Raw genomic sequence first — 27,104 nt, forward strand, 5'->3', positions numbered from 1 at the left:
ACTCTTTAGCCTGGAAAAGCGTAGGCTCAGGGGTGATCTGATGGCCACCTATAAATTTATGAAGGGTGACCACCAGGATCTGGGGGAACGTTTGTTCACCAGAGCGCCCCAAGGGATGACGAGGTCGAATGGTCACAAACTCCTGCAATTTGGGCAGGGGGCTGGACTCGATGATCTCCCGAGGTCCCTTCCAGCCCTAATGTCTATGAAATCTATGAAATCTATGTCTATGTCCAAATCGCCAAATCTTTCTGAATCTTTCCGAATCAATTCAGAGGGTTCCAATTCAATTTGCAGAGATTCAAGGGTCCTCTGATTCGATTTGGATTTGGAGATTTGGCCACTGAATCAGGCTGAATCTCCACTGAATCGAATCAGGGGCCAGAGCTATGCACAGCCCTAGTGAGTATGTCTGCCACGGCTCTTTTAAAGTTGCCCAAGAGAATTTGGTGTGCTTATTGCAAGTCAATGTGAAACACATGTTGAAAAATCTGACCCTATGCTGGTAAAATTAATGTAGATTTTATGATAACCTAAATGGTGAGGGTCTGTTTGGGGAACAAGAGAATCACAATTTTTTCTTTGGTGCTGTTTGAAAATCTCCCATGGCCATCACATGTCATAGAGCAGCAATTGGATAACTACTTGGCTTCCATTATTATGAAGCCAGATCCTGAGGTTCTAATTCACATGAACTTCATTCTTAGTCAGTGACTGCTGAGAGACTTACTAATCACACTGGATAAGGAAATCTGGGTATGGCCCATCATTATTATTTTTCATTTTGGGTGCATTTGGATTTTGTGTGCATAAAATGGATAATGATGTATCTCATGCACCCAAGTGAAAAAAAGGACGCTACTAGCGATGTCAGCTATTATCTACCTTTCCAATTAAATCTTCAATGCAGATGTCACAGTCCTAACTTAGTTCTCTCTGGGCACATCTGCACATGTCCCTGTTTTAGTACTAAAAGCATGCCCCTAATGCTTCAATACTGAAAGCATTGCTAAAAACAACTTGTACTAAATGACTATGCAGTAACCACCAGTACTGTGCAGTTCCAGTGGCTCTTGGGTTGTTTTCAACCCTATTGTGCAGTAGCAACAAACTAATGTGCAGTAGGTCATTGTTACTGCACAGTAGCCATGGTGTAATGGTTAGTGCCTGCTGAAGTTACGTTACTGTAGCGAGCTACATCACTGTAGCACATTACTATGGTGATGTTGCATCTGGTGTAGATGCTCCCAGTGTACATAAAAGAAATGGAAAGAATGACCTCAATATTTGCATAGAACCCAGTCAGCAATTGTGTGTTCCAGCTACCCATGACTGGCCTGGTGTAGTTACTCATCAGTTCCTTATGGGCAGATAATTTTGCTAGAGCACCATTCCCCAATTGCTAGCATATAAAAACATAAAAACCTGAAAAATAATGTTTATATATATGTTTGTGTGTGTGTGTAAATGTTTTTCAGTATGAAGAGAAATAGGGCTATTTGAATATCAGACAACAGCTACATGATTTTTCTGGTAACTAAGAAAACACATAGGATGCCTTAAAACCCTACTCTCTGTCTTCTCAGGCATAGTTGTATTTTTCCCTGAAGTGTTTGTGGAAGCGAATGAGTGAAATTAACAAACCTCTTCATGGTTGTGATTCCTAGGCCATGAGCTCTCTAGAGCAGAGACTGGTTTTTGTCTTAATTATTTGTCTGGCACAATAGCAATCCTTGGTTGGGGCTTTGAGCATAACCACAATCCAGACAATTAATTGTAAATTTCTATACCATGGATACTTCACTCTTTCATTGATCACCTAATAGGGTTGAACTAGTCCCTCACCGCATCTGAACAACCTTGAGATGCTTGTGTGCATGTGGTCAGGGTATATTGAACATCAGTACCCAGCATTAGATTCTGTTTTTCAAAGGCCCCTCATGTTAAAATGCCTGGGACTATGGAACCAGATCCTAACATCTGAAATTTGACATGTCTGAAATTCAGTTCTACATTTTCCATTATAATCCAGGCTTAAAACAATTGTGCTTCTTCTCTCTCACACATGTATCCATTCAAGCACTTTCATACAATTACAGATCCTTTGGGGCTACAGCTCAGGAAAAGATTAAAATAACCAAGCCAAAAATATTCAGATCTTTCTTTTATTCTTTCTTTTATTTTCCCCCACATAGTATCCAGTCTCTGTCATTTTTCCCTTTCCCAATGCATCCAAAATATATGGCATATCAGTAAACAAGCCAGTATGCCAGGATATAAAGGAAGGAAAACACTGAGCAACTAATTCAAAATGTATACTTACCTTGCTTGATTGATGTAATAAAAGAAAGATAACATATCAGCACGCAGTAGTTTAACCTCAGTTTATGCCGGCAATAAATTGCTGGCATGTATTAATTGGTATTAACAACCACAAAGAGCTTTATTTTGAAGCTGCCTAAAAGTTCAGTGAGCTTGGGCTTTGGGTGATAGCCTATTGATTTCCTCCCCCGCTTTCAGCACTGCCACTCATGTGATGGTTGGTTTCATCTTCTCTGTCCCCTTGTATCAGGAACTCAGTTATCCATGGCATTAGACCAGCTGCTGTCTCATGCTGGCGTGAACATAGAATATTCCCTAGGGTTCTGCTGGATTACTTTAGACTAACAGCCTCATAAAGGAGAGCTGAATTTGACCCAGAAATGGTCATGTGACAATGTCAAAACTCCTAACAAGAGTGTTTTGTCAACCACTAAAGAAAGAACTTAAGGGGAATGAGGAAAACTGTGCTATCCTTGATATTTCTGTCATTTTCCTCTCTCCTTTTTCTGTTCTGTATTTTACAGTACACCTCCACCCCACCTTTGTCCTAGATTCCAAATGCTGATTTGTTAAAAATAAAACATACAAAGGACATACCCAGATAAGCATGCACATGCCAGGGTGCATGTTTCCTGTGGCATAAAAAGCAGTTGTATATATTTGTGCAACTGCTTTTTGTCCCAGGGCACACCCTTGCCACATGTTCTGGCATGTGGCAAATTGACCTGGGTAGGATAGGCAAGGCTGGGGCCAGCAAAGAGCTTTACCTGGAGTCCTGGGGGACTTCTGGGGCAGCAGAAGCATCTATCTGGCTGTTAGGAGCCTGGCCTACAGCCAGAGTGTGACTCTATCAAGCCAGACTCCATTTCTGGTGGCTCATGTAATAGCTGTATGTGCCACAATGCTTTTTGTAGTGGTGGATTTTTTTTACACCCAGACCACCAAGTGTTGAATTTTGGTGCTGCGCTGCAAATTAGCAGCGTGGCAAACAGGTGCATGTGTGTCACATGCAGTTTGCAGCACCTCAAGATTACAGCTTTGAAGTGCTGCAAATTGCACATGTGCACTTATCTTGACGTGCCTAAAGGGTTCGTTTTTGTCTCTGGTTGCCTCAAAAATCTTAAAACCTCTTCTCTTTTACAATTATCGCATGTGCACCTGTGAACTGGAAAACACATTCACTGTGGTTCAATAGCAGAGACATCTATCTGTGTGGAGAGTTTTTTCCCAAGTGCTTATTACTAGGAAAGCTGTTATGGAGGTTTGGAAAAAAGCATAAGTTTTTGTCACAAAAAGAGTCAAAATATTTGCACAGATATTGATAAACCCAGATTTAGCACTTGTACATGGTTATCTGCTTGTACCTATTATCTGCTTTCTGGGATATTTGTGTTGATGTAACCAACAATTTTATTCTATCTCAACTCTTTTTATTTATAGAGCTCCCTGATTTAGACCTTAAACTTGTGATTGAACTTCTATGTTCCAAATCAATAAAGCATTTAAGTGCATGTTAATGAGACATTGAGGCTGAGGGCACTTTAAGCACATGATTTGCTGAACAGAGATGGAATTAAATCATTCTTGAGTGCTTTGTGAACTGAAGATTCAATAACCATGTCTTGTCAGCTCAGACTTTTCTACCTCTTCAGAGCTTAGTAAGAGTCTTCACCAGGGAGCTAACTTTCTGCCTGTTGGTGCCAGTATTGGGGGCTCTGCCTTATGTTTCAAGATACTCAAGTGACTTCTACCTGAAGTTTTGAGCTAAAGTGCCCCACATTGCAGCATTCTCTTTGCTGAGAAAACACTCAATTTTGTTTCTTGTAGCAACGAAAAGAAGGGAGGAAAGGCCAAAATCTCATTACACTGGCTCTATTAGTAGCAACAGTTGTTTTCAGAAATACTTGTTCTGTTTAGTTAAAAATTATACTCTTTTCCTTAAATTCTGAGGTGATAAATGTATAGGGGTATTTTTCAGTCTTAGTAACATGGTTTTTCCTTTAGGCAGATATACTGATATGAAGAGGAAATTTCTACCATATATTGAGTGTCAGACAGGCACCCCTATATAAATATATAATAATTACATTGAGCAGTTTATATTTTCACAACACTGTATAAACATTAATTAATGAATCCCAATGAAATACAAGGTGGTTAAACACAAAGGTGATGTACTCTAAGCACTTGCACTGCCTGTTAAAATGGAGCAGAGTTTCATAGATTTATTTAATACATTTCATAGACATTTGGGCTGGAAGGGACCTCAAAAGATCATCGAGTCCAGCCCCCTGCCTCAGGGTCAGGAAGTCAACAGGGGTCATAGGATCCCAGCAAGATAAAAACTGCTTTTTTTTTCAATTGGTGTGAAAAATCAAGTAAGTACCTTGGCCTCGCCCAAACTGCAGATAAGGATCAGAGCTATAGCTTCCAGCTCCCAATCCATTGCTCTGTTCAGGAAAGACTGCAGTCTTTCTCAGATAATGTTAAAGCTATTTTTAGTTTTATGACCCTCCCACCCCCAGACAGATAACTCTACCCATGGACCAACCAACCCCCTTCCTGCAGACCCACCAACCTCCCCACAAGATCCCATGAAAACCCTCTTGGACCCACCAAGCCCCCTCCCCTCCCATGGACCTGCTAGCCCTCCTTGATCTTATCTACCCCTCTCCTGAGCCCAGCTTTCTTAGAGCTCATTCTCAACGCAGCTACCGGGCCCAGTGAATATGTGCACAAGTGGGGACCTGATCTAGGAGCACATGGCTTAAAGCAAGCCATGTGATCATAGACAAGGTGCTGCAAATGTGTGCACATGCCCTTACAGACTAACTAGTTCAGAGATGCATCAGCTTTTGTGCTGACAACTTACTTTGTCAGTGGATTTGCAGATAGGGGTTTGAAATATTTAGAATCTAAATGATGTGTGTCTTGATTTCACACCCTTGATCTCTGTTTAAGAACTGTATGGATTTCAGCTTCTAATGAATTTCTATTTACTTTATTAATTCAAATAATGTAGTACGTTTATCTGTTTCTGTAGTTGTTCGGGAGCTATTAGCGGAGCCATTTAGAACCTCTGGGTCTCTGTACATGTGCTCTGGGATGGGGATGGGTGTTTTAATTAGAGTGGCTCTCTGACAGCTGCTCTAATTAAATTGTCACAGTGTTATGTATATTCAGTGTCCCATGTTTCCAAATGGCTGTGGGGGTACTTTGACTAAAGCTTGTTTGATGAGTTTTAGTTAAAATGCCCCTGCTGGCATTTTGAAATGTGGGATGTTGAATCCACGCGATGGTGAGGACTTGCTTAACTGAGTCTGGTCTGATGCATTTGAATTAGAATGCATCAGAGCACATGTATAGAGACCCTCTGGTTTCTGCAGTTCTTTTCATAGCATCTGATTAAGTAGGCTGTCACCTACAAAAGCTGATGCCTCTCTGAACAAGTTAGGTGCTAACCTGCCCTGCCTTCTGTGTTTCAAGCACTTGTAATAAACACCAATGAAACAAAGAGTCAGAGTGACAAAACTATTAAGGAAGAAGGAGGTGGTTCCTCTCTTTCCAAGTTGTTCAGTTGTTACAGCACTCACCAGTCATGTTGGAGATCCATGTTATTTTCTCCTTTGCCTACAGGGCTCTCATCCCTTCTCCCACAGGGGTGCCTATTAGGAAGCTGTGTATTCTAGAATGGGATGTTGGCTGTTTCCTCTGTTGAACTTGTTCTCCTTAAGTAGACTTTTTGAGCCAGAGAGAAAGTGAGAGTAAGAGTGAGAGATTCTTTAGTCCAGTGTTTTGGACATCTAAACTCCCTGAATGTATGTACTTAGATTGACCTAACCCTAGCTAACTTGATTTAAATGTGATCTAAGTATAATGTCTGCATGTACCCTAAGTTGCCATGCTTCCTGTCTTTTACCTGACTTCAGGGCATGGTTTTGAGATAGTTTTCCCTTGTTAGCAATCCAATCTTCTTCTGATTTAGAGTACAGGCAGTCTTCGACTTACAATGTTTCAAGTTACAACATTTCGTACTTACAACATGTATAAATTGACACCCTGTTTCAATTTTACAATGCTAGTTTCAACTTACAATGCTTGATCTGATGCAAGCCATGACAGCGAACAACTTTGCTACGTTGCTTATCTACCTGGAGAACATCTGTCCAAGCTTCCTTGGACACTTGCTTTAAGAAAGCAGGCAAGACTCCAGATAAACTTGCAGCCAACTTCTCTCCTGAGAAGACTCCAGCCAAGAACCCTTCAAAAAGTCCATCAAAGTCACCTCAAAGAAGTCCTTCCAAATCAATATGATTGCTATTTACAATATATATATATTAATGTTATATTACTCATCTATAATTGATCCAGTACAGAATTCTGGCGTATTTTTGGTGAAAATAAGATATTGGGCCTTGGTTCAGGAGCAAATCGCCCATTTATAACATTGTTTCCTATGAGAAAATTGGTTCTGAATTACAACATTTCGACTTAAGACGCAGTTTTCAGGAACCAATTGTGTCATAAGTCTGAGGACTGCCTGTAGTCACTACAGCAGTCTAGCAAATCCAGAACTTTGATTTTCCTGGCATTCATTATGATTATACAAAACCCAAATGCTCCATATTGATTAATACAAACTCTGTTCAATCTGAAATTAAATTTCTAATTATTTTTCATATGGTGAGAAAATCAATTTTTGGATCACTATAGTGCTTTTTTTTTTGTCCATTCAACTGCCAAACTGAAAAAATAAATCTATTCTATGCTTAGTGCTATTTGAGAGATATTATGCTTACTGGCAGCCACTAAGCATTGCATAAAATGGACAGAACTCAGTTCCACCTGTTTTTGCCAGTAAGGCCAGTTCCACCCCTACCCACTCCTGCTCTATGGTATGTTTAATTGATACTGATGCTCAGAGGCAGCTGAGTGTGCTGGAGAGCAGAAGGAGGGGGTTCTGGAGGTTGTCTCTTTTTGGCACTCAGAAAATATAGTTACTCTCCTAAGCAGGGAAGATGTGAACAACAACATGCTTCATTTATTTCTGCATTAAAGTTAGAGAGTGTCTAACAGAGAAAGAACCTCATGGGCATATTTAGAATTTTGAAAAGGGAGTGCTGATGATGCACTGTATCACCACATATAAAAACAATACATATTTCTCCAATTAAAAGTAAACTAGAAGCTCAACTAATATGCTAGGGGACTAGAGCTATATTATTCAGTTTAAGATCGAAGCAAAAAAATTTAACTTCATTGAAATGAGTTAAACCAATCTGTAGGACTGTTAAAGAGGAGATTCATTACCAGGAGCAGCAAATAGACAGCAGAATGGCAGAACAATGAATAGCTTGATTGGTGGATATAAAGACCATTCAAAAGAAGAGAGGGGTAGAGGGGAATGAAGAGTTTAGAAGGGATCTGGTAGATTACTATGAACCATGAGGTCAAGTGACTCCCTCAGCACTTCCCGACTAGAAATTTTGCTGCCACTTCCAGGCAGTTGGTTTTAAACTTTGGATAGACCAGAAATTGAAGGGGGATGCAAGGATACCAGTATATCCCCCCATAAATCTTGCCCTGGAGAACATGAATTTTTTCTCTCAGATTTGAGATATATATATCATGAGCTTCACATTTGAGAGGAATTGACAGACTTTGCTCAGAGAAAGCAATAATCATATTGAACTGTTCCTGGAGTATTGGTTCTTATGTTCAGAATAACACTCAAGTTATTGAGATCATTACTGGTCTCTGAATGATGAGCTTGTACTGAAAGATGTTTCATTATAGGGGCTCAGCACTAGCATTCACCAGGTCAAAGTCTTGAACAAAAAATCCAGAAATAGGAAGAAGGAACAAACGGGACTGATTACAGGGATTGTGCAGGCAGAGGAAGAAGAAATCTAGTTAGTTTTGGGTAACCTTAAAAACAAAAAAATTGCAAAAGAGTAGTGGTAGTCTGAAAGAAGTATGCAGATGTCACATTCTGGTGTCATTTACACTACCCCCCTGAAACCTTCATCAGGGTAAATGCTATAAGAATCATGACCTTGTTAGCTAGAGACTGATTTTATTTAACTGTCTTTTAAAGTTTGAAGGCTGAGTGACATTCACCAAAACTGTCAGTCTCAATTTTGCATCCCTTGCACTCTCTGTTGAAGAAAACTGCTTGGATTTCAGTTTCTTGTGAATTCCTATTTTCTTTCTTTCTTTAAATAATATATCATGTTTATCTGTGTGTGGTTGTCACAGAACCATTTAGCTGAATAATTTTGTGAGGCTGCATTTCATTTTCTTAGTGGCCATATCTAGCAGTAAAGAAAGGAAGAAGCTGCTGACAGAAATTCACAATAAGTATACTTTTTTCGATGTTCCATGATTCTTTTGTTTCTCAGCATGGATGCAGCATTCTTTTTCCTGTAGCATTGTTGGCACTAATGCCCAGAGAAGTAACCATTGGTCAGGTTCTCAGTTGCATGATAATGGTGCTTTATGCAGTACAAAGATAGGGGAAACTTCCTCAATCCCTGTGTAGGAACAATTAAAAGGAACTTGAGATTCTTTTAAAGGTGTCATGGGGTGCTGCATAATCCTAGGTATGCGAGCACCTACGTATGATTTACAAGATAAACCAAGAGATTTCAAATAGGAGCCCATAGGGTGCTGACAGAAGTGATGCTTTGTCACATAATTGGCCCCCTGAAAGTGCTCTACAGCCATGCCCTGACAGAAGTGCACAGCTGCAGGGCATTTTAGAAGTGCCCAATCCTGCAACAAACCCCAGACCAAGCTCCCTCCTCTCCCTTCCCCACCCCCATCCTGAAGACAGCACCAGAGCAGGGGGCAGGGAGGAGCTAGGGGAAAGAAACTGCAGACATGCAGCCAGCTCCAAAGTGGAGCTCAATCCACCACCACCCTGGAGCCAACAGAGAATGTCTGTTGGGTTGGAGGTGGGAGCGGAGAGGGATTGCTGTAACTCATGGTACTTTCTGTGAAGTGCAATGAGTTACAGTGGGGGAGCTGCACATCTGCCAACACCCTCAGTGTCAGAATCTTTTTTTAAAAACTAGACCCATGTGATTCATGATAGTGAAATTTAAATTCTAACAATTTTAATTCAGAAACAAATTAATTCTGGCAGTGTTTTACAGGAACTTTGCACTAGTATAAATGGTTACACAAATTACAGAGCACAATAGAGTTAGGTCTTAACTATCTATCGAAAGTATCTAGTATATAGATGCTGTATACTATGTAGATAATTTTATTTCCTTCCCTGGCCCTACATTTATTAAAGTTATGTCCAATGACCAGTCCAGGCATTTAATCTTATCTAGCATAGTAAATACAGCGAGGGATGGTGGCAGAGGTGTGACTATTTAAAAATCCACAGGTAAAGATTCTGGCCCATCCAGGTTTTCATATCCAAAAGTATCCATTAGCCTTTTCTTTGGAGATGCAATTTTATTGTGAGGATAGAATCATTCAAAGCCTATTGAGGTCAGTGGCAATATTTCTATCGACTACAGTTGGCTTTTGATGGACCCAAAGTGCATCAAGCCAGGCCACCAGTGTTTTACAGGGATAATCATTACCCTCAATAATAACATCCAAGGTTGTCATTATGGGATATATTACAAAATTTCCATTGAGTTATTATGTAAAAAGAATAGAAGAACAGCTCTCTTAGGTCTAAATGTAAGAAGAGAAGAACAGACTCTCTTAGGTCTAAATAACTGGGTTGTCATCCTCTTACATTTCTGTTTGAAATCATTTCATTTAATAGCACATGGTTAGTTAATGCATATGAAATAAGGCTGAATATGCAGATGAGCAACCAATGCAGAGACCTATGAATTATTCTGAGAGCTTAATATTAGAAAATGTATTAGTGCAGTTGAAAGCATTGTACAAGAACTACCTTCTGTTACGGAATCTCAGTAATAGGTTTAAGGCTTCATTTATACCCTTGCTCTGGGTGTGGGGCAAGGGGAAAGCTCTGAGAGCCACTGTAATTAAAGTGCCTGGAGTGTGTAGTGTATCCCTATGCTGAAAAATGGCACTGGCAGCACTTTAACTAAAGCTCATTCAACAAGTTTTAGTTAAAGTTCCTTGCCACCATTTTTCAGTGTGGGGACACTGATACATGAGATGCTGAAGCCTGCTGGAGCATGGTAATTACCAGGCTCCAGCAGACTCGATAAACCTCTAGATCAATTGAGTCTGCTCCAACACACTGTAATTACAATGTGTCCTAGCAGCCTCACTGCACATGTATAGGCACCTTGTATGCGGCTGAAATCTTAAAGCTGTTGAAGCCTCAGCCTAGCACTTTAACATGTTAGATAAGCAAGGTCCACCCTCATTAATACATGAACTGGGGTTGCCAAAGAACAGATTGCAGAAATTGAGTAAAAAAAGCTTAGATCTGGATCTGACCACTACCAGGGTTCAAGAAGATTTGAATCTGAACCTAGGGGTATATCAGAGAATTTAAGATTCTTTTCCCTCTCAGCCAATAATGCACCAGGGGGAAAGTGTGGTGCTGGGAAACGTTGGGTATTCAGGAGTGCTCCGCTTTGAATAAAGTATAAAAATAAGGTCCTAACTTGGTGCCTTGGGCAGATACCAAAGGAGATTTCAGGTAGGTTCCAAGCAACCCTATGGTACAGCCTCAGCCCTAATTAGCATTTCCCATTTTTTCCAAGAACATTTTTTTCCCTAGTTCTTTCTTAGGTTAGCTTTGTTCTATGTGATTTCTGTATCTTAAGCTGCCTTTCCTTTCTCGCCATCTTCACACTTACATGTCCCTCATCACTATAGTGATTGAGTGCCTTTGACTTCAGACTTGGCTTCCATCTGTGGATTTAAAACATAAAGTGATTTCTTATGCTAATTGAGGTGAGAGAGAATTTTAAAATGCACAATGAATATTTATAAGCATCCTCAGTGCAACTCAGTGAAACTGGGATGAAAAGGTTGCTAATTTCTGCTGCAAGGCAACGTTTGGTTCTCAGACTGTAACAGCAACAGAGCAAGTCAGGCCAGTGGGGGCACATGCAGGTTTTGAATACACTTACTATTAGAAGGCATAGTTTTTTTGATTTCTCAGATGTAAATATTGACCAAGTAAGGGGTGAAAGATTTAGGGTCCCCTAAATTATGGATTGGAGATTTAGGGAACATCTGAGAACATTTGGGCTGCTACATGTTATCTGTGCTTTCCTTTCACACATGGATGTTTGCATAGTACATTTGTTTATTGGGGTCCCAATTTAGCAAAGCATTTAAATATATCCTTGAAGTCAGTCCTGCAGGTAGTTTAAATGAAGCTCCCATTCAGCTTTAAGTGATCTGCTCAACTGGGGCATCTTGTGTGCCTCTTTTGTCACTGATGCATTTCCATAGATTCAGTGGAGAAGCATCAGCATAACATTAGTAAAATGCTGGGGTGAACTGTAGGATCACTGAGTTAGAAGAGATCTTAAGGGTTGTCTGGTCCAACCCTTTGCTCAAATGCAATTTCAATGCCTGCCAGTCTGTTCTTGAAAACCTCCAATTTATTATTTAGTTAGTTTATACACTACTCTTCCTAACAAAGGCTCAGGTCAGCTTACAGCAGTAAGAGAACAGGATAACTTATAAAACAGAAGAATGAACAAGAAAACCACAAAAATTAAAAGTGAAGGGATTTCTGCAACTTCCCTATGCAACTTTTTCTTACAGTTTGGAGAGTAAGAAACTTTTTCTGAGATTTAATATAAAATCAGCATTGGTGGAATTTACAATCATTGCTTCATACCCTACCTTCTGTGGCAAGGGAGATTAGGTGTCTTTCATCCATTTTGTGACAGCCTTTCAAATATTTGAAAACTGTTATCAAATCCCCCCTTATTTTTTTCCCTTCAAACTAAACATATCTAGATCATTCAACCTTTCCTCATGTATCTTACATTCCAATCCCTTTATCATCTTTGTTGCTTGCCTCTGAATCCTCTCCAGTTCCTTTACATCCTTCAGAAAATGTGGAACATGGAGCTGATCACCATATCCCAGGTGAAGCTTGACTAATAGGGTGGCATTCTTCTGCTGCTACTTTTGTTAATGCAGCTGCATCACATGGTTGACTCACGCCGAGTTTGTGATCCACCATGACCTCCAGATGTTTCTCAGAAATATAGTTGCCTGTCCATTTAATTGAATACTGTAACAGCTTTTATGTGTGTGTGTCTTAACAGGCAAAGCAGATTTTTATTTGTTTAACTAAAACAACATAGCAATGCACTTTGCCTCCATATGGCACACAATGGTGACACAGCAATCATATATGTCTACACATGATTGCCAGCTATGTCATCATAGCAGTGTGCTCCTCAGGTATAGCACTCCACTAAGGCAACGTAGTGGTGAAATTTAACTGTGTTCCACATGCACAGTGCAGTAATCACCCATATTGCACCATGCTTTAGTACTTCCAAAAGGAAATACTAAAATATGGTGCAATAGCAATGTCATTGTACGGTGATGTGTAGACACACCCTAAACACATAGAGGATTAGAAGCTTGGAGATGGCATGTTTTAATGGCTGTTAAAATATCTCCCGTTTCTCTCTGGTCCAGCAAACAGCAGCGGAGAGTCTACTGTTAAATCTCTTATAATTGCTAAGGAAACTGTAGTAGCTTTTGCTGGAGCACCGTAGCTTGTGAAGCAGCAGTGGAGCTGGTTTGGGCAAATAAGCTGCTTCATGTGGTCTATTCTATCTTGATGAAGGTTCGGGTGTGGAAACAATACTTCATTATTTACAAGAACTTCTATCAAGAGCTATGTACAATAAAGCAGGAAGAACTTTGCTACTGCACTTGTAAGGGCTTGGGACCTATGCTTGCCACACCAGGAAGTTCCTGACACCTCATCCAGACTATCTCGGGATGCCACACTTCCTGGACACTCTCTGTTTTCAAGCAGACTTACTGGGTGCCTGTACATGTGACAATGTCACAATGTACACATGATGAAAATTTCCCTTTCTGTGGCTTAATGGCATCACAAATGACATGTACACAAGTTTGGGGGTTTTTAAATGAGTTTGCATCATTGCAAACTAAACCACATCCCAATATAGTTTAGTTTGCAACGTTGCGACTTGGAACACTGCAGCCATTAGTCAGCTTCCCCTCAGCCATGGGAGAGGTGGGCAAGCTCTGCAGAAAAAAAAGGCCCCTTGCTGCCTCTGCCTTCAGCAGGCTCCTGTGGCCAGCGAGACACCTGGGGCTGCCTGGGAATGGTCTGGCTTGCCCCTGGGGCAGTGTGGGGTGGCAGCAGGAGGGTGGCTGGGTGTGCTGGTGTCTAGAGAAGATGGTGGGGATGGTATAGGGAGCATGGGGCTGCCCAGGCAGGCTGCTAGCTTCTGAGTCTGCATGGGCTTCCAGCATCCTGTGCACCATCCCTGCCACCTTCTCCGGCCACCAGCACACGCAGCCACACTCCTGCCATCTCCCTGCACTGCCCCAGGGGCAAACCAACCCCATCCCGGGCAGCCCCAGGCATTCTGCCAGCTGCAGGACCCTGCTGAGAAGAAGTGGTGAGGCACCTGATCCTTTTTTTCTGTGGAGCCTGCTTGGCTCTCCTATGGCTGGGGGATCAGCTGACGGAGTACTACCACAGATTAATGGCCCCCTGCCTTCTAGAGAGGCAGGCAGGCTCTGCCCAAAAAACAACAAAAAAAAAAGAATCAGGCACCTGCAGCCACTAGGACAATAATATATACACAGTGATGGAAAAATAAAACCTACTCAATTAAAAACTCACTGTTTCAATTTAGGGGGCATAGAATGCAACCCTAAGGACTACAAACCTATCAAATGTACAAGAGCCCAATACTCTGTGTTACATTCGGCCATGACTCTCTGGAAAAATCTTTTCTCTACATTCTTCCTGTGAGAAATAAAGTGTGTCTTATTTTGGGGTATGTGGTATTTGAGAAAATATGGTATTCTTCTGTGGTAATTGCTCAGCTCAACATATCTTACTTTTTTGCAAAATGGCTATCTCCAATATTAAGCTCAGAATGGCTGCTAGTAATTAAAGGTGATAATGTATATATTTCACAGGTTATCTAGGTTCACAAATACTTCTTGTCCCATGAAGTTTTATACTGTTGAGGAGATCTGAATTTTGCACAAAAATATTGCAGAGTGATGCTGTGTTTCTTGATTTGGTTTTACCTCCTTAGGCATAGCACCTTATATTCTTTTGAATTCTAACACTACACCACAAGTGTTTGCAAGTCCTCCACTTTTGTGTCATAGGAGAGCAGGGCTGGAAGGGGCCTAACAAGATCATCTAGTTCAGCCACCCCACTGAAGGCAGGATCATTTCTGACTAAACTGGCCCAGGCAAGTGTCTGTCTAACCTACTCTTGAAAATTTGCAGAGATGGAGATTCCACCACTTTCCAGGTAACCTGTTCCAATTCTTGACCATCTTCATAGTTAGAAAGTTTCTCCTAATCTCCAACCTAAAATTCCTGTGCTGCAGCTTAAGTCCATTGCTCCTAGTCTTGTCCCCTACAGCCATTGAGAAAAGCCCATCTTCATCCTTTCTACACTTGCCCTTCAGGTCCTTGAACCCTCAGTCTTCTCTTCCCCAGACTAAATACCCCAACCTCTTTCAGCCTTTCCTCATCTGCAGACTTGACTAGGAAGCTCTCTATTTCTGCATCTATCCAAGTCATTAATAAAAATGTCAGAAGGGACTTCTGTGGAACTCCACTTGAAATTTCCTGTCATGACATAGATCATTTACAGTTACCCTTTGCTTGTAGGTATTCAGCTGATTATGTAAGCACCTAATAGTATGCCTAGCTCACATATCTCCATTTCTTCATTTTTATTTTATAATTGTTTTGTTTTGAAGACAAGTAGTTGCTTTGTTAGGTCTCCATTGGTGGCCTACGAGAGGCACCATTGCACTAAGTTCAGGCAGCCCCATTTAAGGCTGATGAACTATCAAGGAGTGAAAAACAGAATGGCTAAAAATGGTGGGAGAGAAGCAGCAACATGAAATGGGGACATGGTGTTATATGATATAGTAGGAGAATGGAAATGTTAAATTATGGAGAAAGTAGACATGAATTAAAACAGCAGATATGGGAAAGGTTGATTTCATATGTTCCTGGCTTTTTGTGTACTCTATAATTTATACAGAAATTTTTGTGTGATGGATAAAGCATGGGGGTGAACCATTACAATTCAATAATAAAGATAAGCTTGAAGCCCAACCCCCATTTTGTTTTTTAATAGCATTATTTTTGTCACTTCTTAAAACTGGTGACAGATTTTGAATGTTGTATCTTTTGCTGAGCCACAAATAATACTGATCCTACTCTGAGCTCCTTTCAGCTGCTTAGGTACATTTACTGTTTTGCCATAATATACTATGTATACACATTTTTCCATTCTGATTACAATGAATTTTCTTCTGTAGTTGTTTTCATTAATGTTCAAGGTTAAGGCCACGTGCTGGAATACAAAAACTACCAAGAGAATGTCTCATATACCATCTCATCCTGGCATACCTCACAAAATCTGCTATAATGGGTCTACAGTTTGAATACCCCTTCTTTAGCAGCTGTATTGAGATCTATGAGATCATGATGTCTTTAGACATTTTTGAAAAACTCTGTGATATCAAAGGTTGTTTCATTCAAGTAAAGAGAAAATCAGAATTAAAGGCTAGATCTTAACTTGGACACCTCAGATACAGTAAGCGAACATGGAAGAATAGCACCCCCTCTTCCTCCCTCATATCTTGAATCCAAACACAAGTGAGTAAGTGCATGCATACACCCATTTCCTTGTTCCTCGGAGCAGGTAGGCATTGAGTGATTAAGGAATGGGTTGTGGCTGGCTCCATTAGTCCTGTCTGCTTCTCACAGTGGAACAGCTGAGGCAACATCAAGGCTACAGATAGGGGTAATCATTTGCAACTGGTATTGCAAATTACCTTCCAGGAGCAGTGTAGGAGCAGACAGGGACTTGTAGCTGCCTATTTAGAATCCTTTTCATGGGATGCTTCTGTGGCAGCTCAGTCATTTGCTGTAGGCTCTTTTCAACTGGGCTCTTGCAGTAAATTCCTCTCTCCATTTTCCCCATCTAGTGAAAATGGAATTGCAGGGCAGGTACAAAGTTTGCCAGCAAATTAAAAAAGTAGTTTGAATCAAAGATCATTTTCTCTGAGAGTCTGGATAGAGGAGGGACGGGCAGTGAAAACAGGAGACAGGTGTAACTTATGTACTTGCCTCCTACGCAGAATGTAATTAAATAATTGTTCTCTGCCTTCATAGTTGGAACAGAAGCCTGAGAAGAAACAAAGATATCTCAGAGTCACACACATGCAGAAGCAGTTCTTGGTTTAAAAATTCTCACTGCCCTAAAATGCAATTTGCTTCTATAGATAATAATATGTTCTAGGCATTCCTACCATTTGCAATTCCTGTGCCATTTCGATTGTCTTCCTTTCCTCCTTTCTTATGGAGATTTTTTAAAATTTTATTTTCTGGTCTACTGCTTTCCAGTAAAAAAATATGAAACAAGATTTTGCACATAGCAGCATCAGTAGCAGTAATAAAGGAAGGAAGAGAGAGATTTTGAAGAAGTGTTGTCTTACAAAGAGTAAGGATAAGTGAAAGGGAGATATATTCTTCTTTAGGGATCAGTGAAAGACAGATATAGTAGTCTTCCTTAGATCTGACTTTATATTTTTTTTTTGCTTCATCATTGTATTATATACTAGCTACATAAAATATGTATTGCAAGGAAGTTTTGAAAATAATTAACATAAAATGTTCCTAAAGCCATTAAAGAGTTACCCACCCATTTGAATATATATAGGAAGCACTCAGGGTTGCTACTCTATATTTGCATATTAAGGAAAGAATAGACCCATTTCTGTTCTTGTCTCAGTACTTTTATGATCCTCGTTACCATAATTTTCACTACCTCATAATAATTAATTATCTTAATCAGTAACTCATCTGTGAGGAAAGATAGTTTTGAACCCTATGCTTTTCAGCTATGCTTTTTGAGTAAGAGATTTGTCCAAGTTCAAGTGTGAAGTTTGTGGCTAAACCAGGGACTGAGTTTAGGTAGAGTCCAGGCCTCTCTACCACTACCGCCTTTGGGCTATAGAATAAATATTACTTAGGTACATGTCTGCATATTTAAATTAGCAGAGCTACAGACAAGAGTAAATCACAAACCACAAGATTACACCATTATGGGAAAGAGTTGCTGAATCACTACTGAGCTACTGGATAGCTTTCTAGAGGCAAAGCAGCCCATGGGATTGCTTCTCATGGCTGTACAGTGGATTAAGCAGTAGCTTTTAAAAAACTGGACCTTTTAGACCCTTTTGTGGTGCATGTTCTTCCCCCAGTTTGTTTGTAATTTGTAAGCATTCACTGAAGAGTCTGTCTAAATTCTTGCAAATTGTTTCTGTTTCCACTATTACTTCCCTACAATTCTTAGACTGGTCATCTGGCATTTTTTCCACACACAGTGATTGGATAGCTGAAGCTTTACATTAAGAGAATATGAAATGATCAAAAACAATGAATATTTCCAAACCACATTCTCAAACCTTGTGATATTCACAAATATCATCATCAAAACTGATAATTCCATGAATTTCCTGAGGAATGTGTGGTATCTTTGCATGAACTATAATGAACTATAAGCTTTAGGTAGCTTGCTCCTGTTCTTGAACCTAGCTGCTTTTGCTTAAAGTCAGTCCAAATGATGCTAAAGAAAGAGTGCACTCAGAAAATGAGCTACAAATACACAAAGGCAGATCCACACAGTGCACTGGTACACTTGTAACCTACTTTGGCACTTTGGTCAATCCAAAGTTTAACACCAACTGCCTGGCAAAGGCAGCAGCATTTCTAGTCAGGCAGCACTGAAAAAGTTGCTTGACTTCATGCTTCATTATAATCTGCCTGATCCCTTCTAAACTCTTCCATAGGTGCTAATGTCCCTCTCTTCCTTTGAATGGTCTTGACGTTCCACCAATCAAGGTATCCTTTGTTCTGCAATTCTGTTGCCCATTGACTGTTCCTGGTAATGAAGCTCCTATTTCACAGCCTTACAGATTGTTTTTAACTCATTCAAATGAAGTTATATATTTTTTGCGTCAATATTAAACTGAATAGTGTAGCCCTAGGTCCTTAGCATATTAGTAAAGCTTCTAGTTTATTTTTAACTAGAGAAAAATATGTGGGGGGTTTTTATACATGATGGTACATCTCACCATCTGTACCCCCCTTTTCAAAATTCTGTATCCACCCATAAAAATACCTATTCTTTCTTTCTAGATATGTCAACAATTGCTAAAAGGTTCTATGGATCTCTTAGTAAGAGACTATAAGAGGCTATGTGAGAGACTATAAAAGTCAGTTCCTGATTGCATTCATTTAGATGCTTCATAGTAAAGCAAAAGGAACAGAAGTAACCTGACTTCCCTGGGGGAAAGTAAGGGAGAGGGGGGAGCTGGATCACAGGTCTACAGTGGATGGGATAATCCTTCTAATAATTGAAGAGATGTGTGTATGGTCAACACAACAATTTCTCCTCTCTGGGGTGTCAACAGAACCTTTGCCACAAAACCTTTGCCACAGGTTGTTATTCTTTAAGCTAAAGAAGCAACTCTGTTATCTAGCAGCGGTAGCGAGCCCTTATCCACCAGGGAGGCCTGATGTACTTAGTTTGTTACTCTTAGATTTATTTATTACCTTTAGTACTGTAACACCATTCCCCTCCTTCACAGTGATCTTGTCACTTGAGGAAATAGTTCTGTCTACTGCTGCTCTCTTTTGGAATATATTGTCCATACATATAGTTTCATCTCTCAGCCACAGCACTGTACTAGCAATAGTGCGGAACCACTTTATTTTAGAGGGATAATTGAGTGAAATCCACATGGAGGAGGAAGATTTCCTCTCTGGGCTCGAAGTCTGCTGGGGAAAGGGAACTGCTGTTACATCCTTTATGGGGTATCACCTCTTCTTCCTTGTCAGTCCTATTCAGGTGGTTTATTCAGAGGAGAGAAAAAATCCAAAAACCCACTTCTTCCCTGTACCTTGTGGGTTGCTGTGCCCCAACAGGGGCATATGTAGGGTAACATGGAGGGAGTGTAATCAAGTGCACTTACAGAGTTTGTACTAGGAGAAAACATTCCTTGAATCTTGTCTGTCTTCACCCTTGCACATATAGTTCAGGAGTAACTGGACCAGGCAGAAGCTGACTGCAAACTCACACTAAAGGAACTGCAATATTAGCTAGACTTGTTTCAACCTTTTAGTTTTCCTCTGTACATCTTTGAGGCATACACAAATATACTCTTGTCTACACATTCATTAAAGCACTGTAATTACGGCACATTAAGTTTAGTACCTATAATTACAGGAACTACCTTAATGTACCATAATACTACTGTGCATTTAGCACCAGCACATTCTTTTTGGTGATGCTAATGTGCAGTAGACTAACTGTACTGTGCATTAGCACATGGCAGGGGTTTTGCCCACCGTGCTAATGTGCAGTAGAATTAAGTCTACTGCACTTGAAGCATCTCATGTAGGTGTGCCCTTTATGGCTAGGGACAGACATTACACGTAAACTGGTTTAAGTGATCAGAAACTGGTTTAAACCTGTAACAGAACAGATGTTCAGTGCACAAAAACCAGTTTGAAAATGGCTGAAACCGGTTTGAGATAAACCAGGTTGAATGTAGTATCAGACTTAATTGATTTGGGTCAAACCCATTAATGCAATGTCTGTCCCAGACCCCTTGTTGTTTTAAGATAAATCAGATTCCCCCAGCATCCTGGCATACTTTCTAGGCTGGGTGGGGCTCTCTGCTGTACAGCAGGGCTGGCCCCTCCCCTCTGCTCCCTGGCCAGAGTTTCGGTAGAGACTTGCAGGCACAGAGCATCTGCCTGACTTCTCCCTGCTAAGCAGGAATTCTTCCTCCTACCCCTCTGCCTTACGCAGACACCTCAGCATTAGTTAGCAGGCCATATGCTGGATCCAGTCTGTGCTGTGGGAGACGACAAAGGGAGGCAGACTTTTTGGAGCTAATGTCCTTCCTTGGATGAGCTGTTTAAGAAAAGCCCCATTAGTTAATGGAGAGAGGCTTTGTTTTCTTAATGGGTTGATAAACACTGAGTTAGGTGATAAACTTTCCCTGCTGAGCTGATTAGGAGGACGGGTGGGGAAATAATCAGAGTGTCCTGCCAGGGCTTGGCCACACCCCCTCAGCTCAGTACTGTGGAAGTGAAGGGAGGGCTGCTCTAGCACCCCCTGGCTTCTAGCCTTAGCCATTGCTGCCATGTGCCTGAATTTTTTCAGTCCAGAGGGGATGTCCGTGCAGTTACAAAGTGATTTAGCCTAGCCTGGTTAGACTAACCTGCAAAGATTGAATCAATTCAGGCTCAGGCTTTTTGAATGTCTGCTCCTAGCTTATGTGGTTAGATCAAAGTGTTGTCTCAAGGTTTCAGACGCATGCCTGTTCTCTGGCTGCTTGATCTTACTATGTGAACTGACTGTCTGTTTTGCAAAGTGATGCATTTAGGCTGCTTTCTACTTTACTATGAAACTAGTTTGTCAGAAGACAAACAGTATGTGGGTCTTGAAAGCTGCTGTTTTGATGTTGCTTGTAAGTAGAGTAGACATCCACATACTAGATCTCTATCTTTTCCCAATATCATTTATACCTATATACTTATATATATTTAACATATTATGGAATTGGTAGTACATATTCTGACAAAGTATTTTTTCTTTACAATACTTCAGTTTATCAAAAAAGGAAAAAATCTATGGTGACATTGATTTTGACAAAATTTGGTGTAAATGAATTATTTCACTAAATTTGCACAAAACTTTTTGAACTTTTGGGGAATGTTTGTTTTAAAATGTATTTGAATTTGTATTACAAAATAAAACATACAACTTTTGAAATGTCAAAATGAAATGGTTTGCTATTCTTGAAATGAAAAAAATCAATTAACTTAAAATGGTATTTTTTCAAAAATGTAATTTGCAAGAAGCTTTAAAGTTCTTTTATTCCTATTTGGAACAAAACCACACTTTTATTAAGCAAATTTTAGTTCTTGGACAGTTCTACACTTATACCAGAAAATGCTTGAAAATATAATAGCAGGCAAGATCACTAATATGAATAAGAACTAATTTCTTAAAAGGAAATGGATAGATATCTGGGTATAATAATGTGAATTCTCAGTTCACATAGAATATTATATTCATGAAGAGTAAAATTCAGTTCCCTTGTGCTAAGCAGTAGTTTTTCTCTATAAGCAGATCTATTGAAATCAGGCCTTTGCTCTCAATTACCAGTCAGATTGATCAATGTTACAAATGTCCATGCTTAAATTTTCATTAAGTACAGGAGACTTTACTTGAAAAGAAATCTTTAATTTCCTTTTATATGAAGTATTTAAAAAAAAAGAATTCACTTTGTTTTGTCACTTGTCCCCTTACAATTTGTTTAAAAATACTGCCAGATTAAGTCCCTGCAACTAAAAAATACAACATATTTTGAGAGGTCCAATGTTCAGCTTTTACAAGAGAATTTCAAGTGAAAAATATTTGCTTGATTTTATGTAAATTATTGACTGGAATTTGCCTGTGAAGTTAAAATTACCAGAAGTTTTTAGAAATTGAGACACAAATGAAAGTTTTTTGACTGAATGGTAGAAATGTTATACCATGTTAATAATACACAGTAAGTATATGGAACTATCTGTTTTCCTTATTTTTCCTTATAAAATGAATTCCATGGTATTCAGTAGACCTTCCAGACATTGCATCTCAGGCAATGAAAATTGGTCTTTTTTCTGCCTTCATTCTCGTAACATCATCTTAGGTGCATTATATCCCTCCTATTACAGTATGTGGCAATTTTAACTTATTGGCAGCTAATTCTGTCTTTTCATTTTGGATGTTTCAGCATGTGGGAAATAATCCTGATGTAAGTTGGTAAATCCTTCAGGAGAGCTGGTAATGTTTGCTAGGAATGCAGGGGGACTTAATATCATATACAAGTGAAGTGATGTATTTTATACTCGTGGCAACTAACGTTTGTGCTGGAGTGACATTTTCAGCCCTCTAAGGCTAAGTGTAGACATTCAGGGATGGGGTCAAGAGGTTAGAGAGCATTAAAAAGATCAACCTGATCCAAGATAAGTTGGGATGGGGGGCTTACTGAGGAGAATAGGGGGGGCAAGCAAGCTTGAGGGGGGTCAGGGGTCTGTGAGGGGAATCAGAGGGAGGGGGACAGGCAGGATTCACAAAAGCAATTGTGGGGGCTGGTGGTGTCCACAGGAGGGATCGGGGCATCCGATGGTGTCCACAGGGGTTGCTGGGGTCCAGGAGGGTTTGGTGGAAACAAGGAGACTTGCAGGGTCTGTGGGGGGTTGGGGGCTTGGGAAGAACCAGCGGCCATTTTTAGCCCCCTGACCCTTCCTCCTGGCCAACATTATGCACCATCCCTCCCACCATTCTCCCCATCAATACTTATTTTTTTGGCTCCTGGCAGAGGTGAACACTGAGAATACTGGAACCTGGAGAGGCTTGCAGAATGGAGGGGTTGTGGGGAGCGTGGCCTACATGGGGAGGAGTCAGGGATGGAGGGCTAAAAATATCTCAGTGCCAAGGGAGTAGGAAAAGCACAGCCTTGGGGTGGGGCCAGTGGCTGGGCTTTCCCAGCCCTGGGGCTTTGCAGATAACTGTAGTGAAGTTCGATGCACTGGTCTAACCTAGATTGATTATGTCTGAGTGTACATTGATCCAGGTCTGTCTTAGACTGGGTTCCGCCATATTTAGGTCAGTTTATGTGCACCAAACTTCCTTACAGTTATGGGTGTAGATTGATTTCTGAGTACTGAGACCAGGTCTGAGTGTATGGTCCACATCTGGGTGAACTAAGTTAGATCAGGTGGCTATTTTAAATCTGATCTAACCTCTCTCTAACCTCCCTAGATGGCCACACTTAGCATAAGTGACTAATTTCTTAAATTCATACTTTCATTGTTTCATAGATGTTAGGGGCTGGAAGGGACCTTACAAATCATGGGGTCCAGCCTCCCCTGCACTTGGGCAGAAAAGACTGTTGAATTCCAGTGTCAAAAAGCATTTAATGGCTCCTAAGCCATGTAAAGTAACTTGTTTGAAAACTGTACTATTCAATAACACCTAAATGCCTTTTTTTTTTACATTTGCTCTTTCCTTTCCCCAGCTCCCCTTTTTAGATGATGGGTACTATTTTTATCATAATGGAATCGCGAAGGCCAGGAGAAGACGCAGTCTTCAGCACAAGCTACTTTTGGAAAAGGACATTAGGGTAAGCCTTTCCCAATTATTTACTCTCCAGCATAATTTTCATATCAGCAAATTTTGCTGTATGGGATCAGATCACTGAGAAGTCTAAACAAAATTAATTCCACATCTAACTCAAGTCCCTGCCACTAAATCACAGCTCTGTGATTGCCTTACAAAAATTAAAACAAACTTAGTCTTGATTTTAATCTAATTCCAAGAAACTCAGTTAATCTTCCCAAGCCTGATTGTATCACCTTTTACTTACACTGGGTACATCTACACATGCCCTTTAATGCAGAGTTGACTAATTAGCTTTGCAGTAAAGCATCAGTCTACATGTACATCCCTATTAGAGTGTAGTAAACTAATTAACTCTGCTGTAGGATAGTACTGCCTGACACAAGCACTATTCTATGGTGAAGCACTTATGTATGCTCAAATGCACGTGTTGACTGTGACCGGGGATGGCTGGGGCATGAGGGTAGCCCTATACCATAGCACCCTCATACCCTAGCCAACCTCTCTGCCCCACCAATGCCATCACCCAGAGCCTGGGGCTGACCCCCTCTGGGCCTCCTGCTCTGGGCCAGGTGCTCCTGGTCACAACATGATCATATGCACTTAGGACTTCCCTGGTTTGAATTGCTGCGGTCCTGGACATGTGTGAAGACACTGTGCCTGGGAGCAGCTGACTCCAGTGTGAACTGTGTTGGAGTTTAATTAGGTGCATTAATATCATGTGTCGATGTGCCCACCGAGGAATACTTTATTCCATTAGCTGTCTCAGTGCAGATGGTAAGCTCCAAATATCACATTTCCAGCACGAACAAGGGTAGGTGCACCCTCAGCCTATTTTACCTTTTTCTGAGAAAATCCGGTCCATTTGCAAATGAACGATTCATTTTTAAGGAGCAGCCCCCCTTTCTATTCATGTCATGGGTGAAATGAAAATATCCTTTCCATAAGGTGGCGGCAGCAGCAGCTTCTTCCTTAATTCCTCTTCACAGTTTATCCTCTGTGTAAAGGAAGAGTACCTGAGACCCAGCTTCAGGTAGCCCAGCTGAAAGGCTGGCAGCAGCTGCAACTGGTGAGTGAATTAGGATGGAGTCACAAAGAGGCTTAAAGCTCCATAACCAGAGAGCAAAGGGAGGAAAGGGGAGGTTGTGTTGAGGGAGAAGTACAGAACTTCGATTGCTCTCTCAGGGCCTAAGGACAGATTGCAGGGTTGGTTTATCTGTGTGTTGTTTGGTTTGTTTTTGTTTCTATGGGGCCAAGTTTGAGAAGGAAGCTGGGTGAGTAACGTCTAAAACAAAATTATTGCCAGCCTAGAGCAGAAACAGATAGTACAGAAAAATCTCTGCCGTCCAAAGAAAATAGCACCTCTCAGCAATCATCTTAAGAAAGCAAATCAATGAGAAATGTATTCCCTTATGTGCTGCAAACCATCCCCATGGGTGTGGGAAAGAGAAGTAGACAGTTAATTTCCCCCTGGTTATTTCTATTGTCTTGTTCAGCACTAGCAATAGAGTACCTATGAACATTTGAAGTGAACGGGATGTGGGGGTGGAGCGGGGGATAAATTAAATGAAGCAGAATCTGCCTGCTCCTGCTGCTGAAGTGAGAAGCAAGGTTAGAGGATTCTCAGCTTATTATTCACATCTCCAGGAGAGTTTTTGAAAGTGATCTGTAGTTCAGATAAACCAAAAACTTGGCACTCCTTCAAAATGTAGCCAGCCTCTGACAGCTGGCAGGGTGTGCGACGTGCACCACTTTTGCTAAAATCATGCCACTCTTAACTCTGCTCCCTGTGAATGGGAGCTCTCTTGCAGCATCAGTCAGCTGTGCAGCATGGCCCAAATTTAGATGGGTGAATGGCACTTGTGAAGAGAGCAGTCCTCCCTGCAGAGCATACTGTCCTCCTCAGCATGCTCAGATCAGTCTGTTCTGGCCACTCTTGCTTTGGTAAGATCTTGTTCCATCTGGGTAGGTGCATCATTTCCTCCTAAGTCTGAAATGTTAGTTGTATTAAAAAAATGATTACTGAAGACCATCTGTGCTCCCACCGGGTCAGCCCCACTCCCCAGGGTGTCAGGGAGAGGAAAGGAGACAGAAAAGCCCAGGACCAGAGCGGGGGTTAACTCTCCACCCTCGCAGGTGTTTAAGACCTGGATAGACAAAATGTTGGCCGAGATGATGGAGTTGGGGACGGTCCTGCTTGGAGCAAGGGGTTGGACAAGATGTGACCTTCTGAGCTCCCTTCCCACCCTAATTTTCTATGAAGGAAATTCTCTGCAGCAACCCTGCAACCTGCACACACTGTTGCCTCCAGGAGAAAGAGTGGGATCATGCTCTTCTCGGCACTGATGAGACCGCAGCTGGAGTACTACATCCAGTACTGCCTCTCCTTCTCCCGTGCCCCACCTTCTAGCACAATAACTTGGTAATTAGGGAACTTGCCCAGGCAATGGGAGACCCAAGTCCTAGCTCCACTCCCTCTGCCCAGTGGGGGTTTGAATCTACATCTCCCACTTTCCAGAAAAGAAGAGGAACAGGGACCAGAACCCAGGATACTTTCCCTTCCAGGGCAATGCTTATGTCACTGAGCCACATTCCCTCTGGTCTGTTCATTTTCTGGTTCCACATGCCTTCCCTCTTGGCTACCCAGTAAGCAGAAGGGTGGAGTATTCTCTTTGTACTGCCTAGTGATTAGAGTAGTTTTTTGGGAAGTAGGGAGATACAAGTTCAAAACACTTGTGGGTGATGAGAGAACCAAAAGGTGAAAGGGCTCTCATCTTCATCCTTCTTTCTCCTTACATCATGCACCTTTGGGAGACAGAGGGGGCATGTTTACATGTGCCTATTAATAGAATGCAGTAAACTCTGGTGCATATTGCACTTTGAGCTGGGTCAGAGCAGCCCCAGCTGGCAGGGGCCTGGAGGCCAGCCTGCCATCCCAGGGCTGCTCCAGCTCCACTCAGTTTCATAGTTTCACAGTTTCTAGGGTCAGAAGGAACCTGAGAAAATCATCAGATCTGACCCCCTGCCTTGGCAGGAAAGAGTACTGGGGTCAAACGACCCCAGCAAGGTATTCATCTAGGCTAATTTTAAAGACCCCCAGGGTAGAAGCCAGCACCACTTCTCTTGGAAGTTGGTTCCAGATCCTAGCCGCCCTGACAGTGAAGTAGCGCCTCCTGATGTCTAGCTTGAATCTACCCTCTGCCAGCTTGTGACCGTTATTCCTAGTCACTCCTGGTAGTGCTTGTGGAAACAGGGACTCCCCCAGTGCCTACTGGTCCCCTCTGACTAGTTTGTAACAGACAACTAGATCCCCCCTCAGCCTTCTCTTGTGGAGGCTGAATAGGTTCAGCCTCTCCTTGT

The 27,104-nt window shown here is 41.2% G+C and overlaps 1 protein-coding gene across 1 annotated transcript in view; it reads left to right on the top strand.

Annotated features, from left to right (window-relative positions):
* The window catches only part of PCSK2 (proprotein convertase subtilisin/kexin type 2), a 183,348-nt gene that overhangs the window by 13,517 nt on the left and 142,727 nt on the right, over positions 1 to 27,104 (top strand). Inside the window, exon 2 of the mRNA XM_019549143.1 lies at positions 23,644 to 23,748. Within this exon, the coding sequence (XP_019404688.1) occupies positions 23,644 to 23,748 (105 nt within the window). The remainder of the gene's footprint in view (positions 1 to 23,643; positions 23,749 to 27,104) is intronic.

This window comes from Crocodylus porosus, unplaced genomic scaffold, assembly GCF_001723895.1.
Source record: "Crocodylus porosus isolate Cpor-Errol unplaced genomic scaffold, CroPor_comp1, whole genome shotgun sequence".
NCBI lineage: Eukaryota > Metazoa > Chordata > Crocodylia > Crocodylidae > Crocodylus > Crocodylus porosus.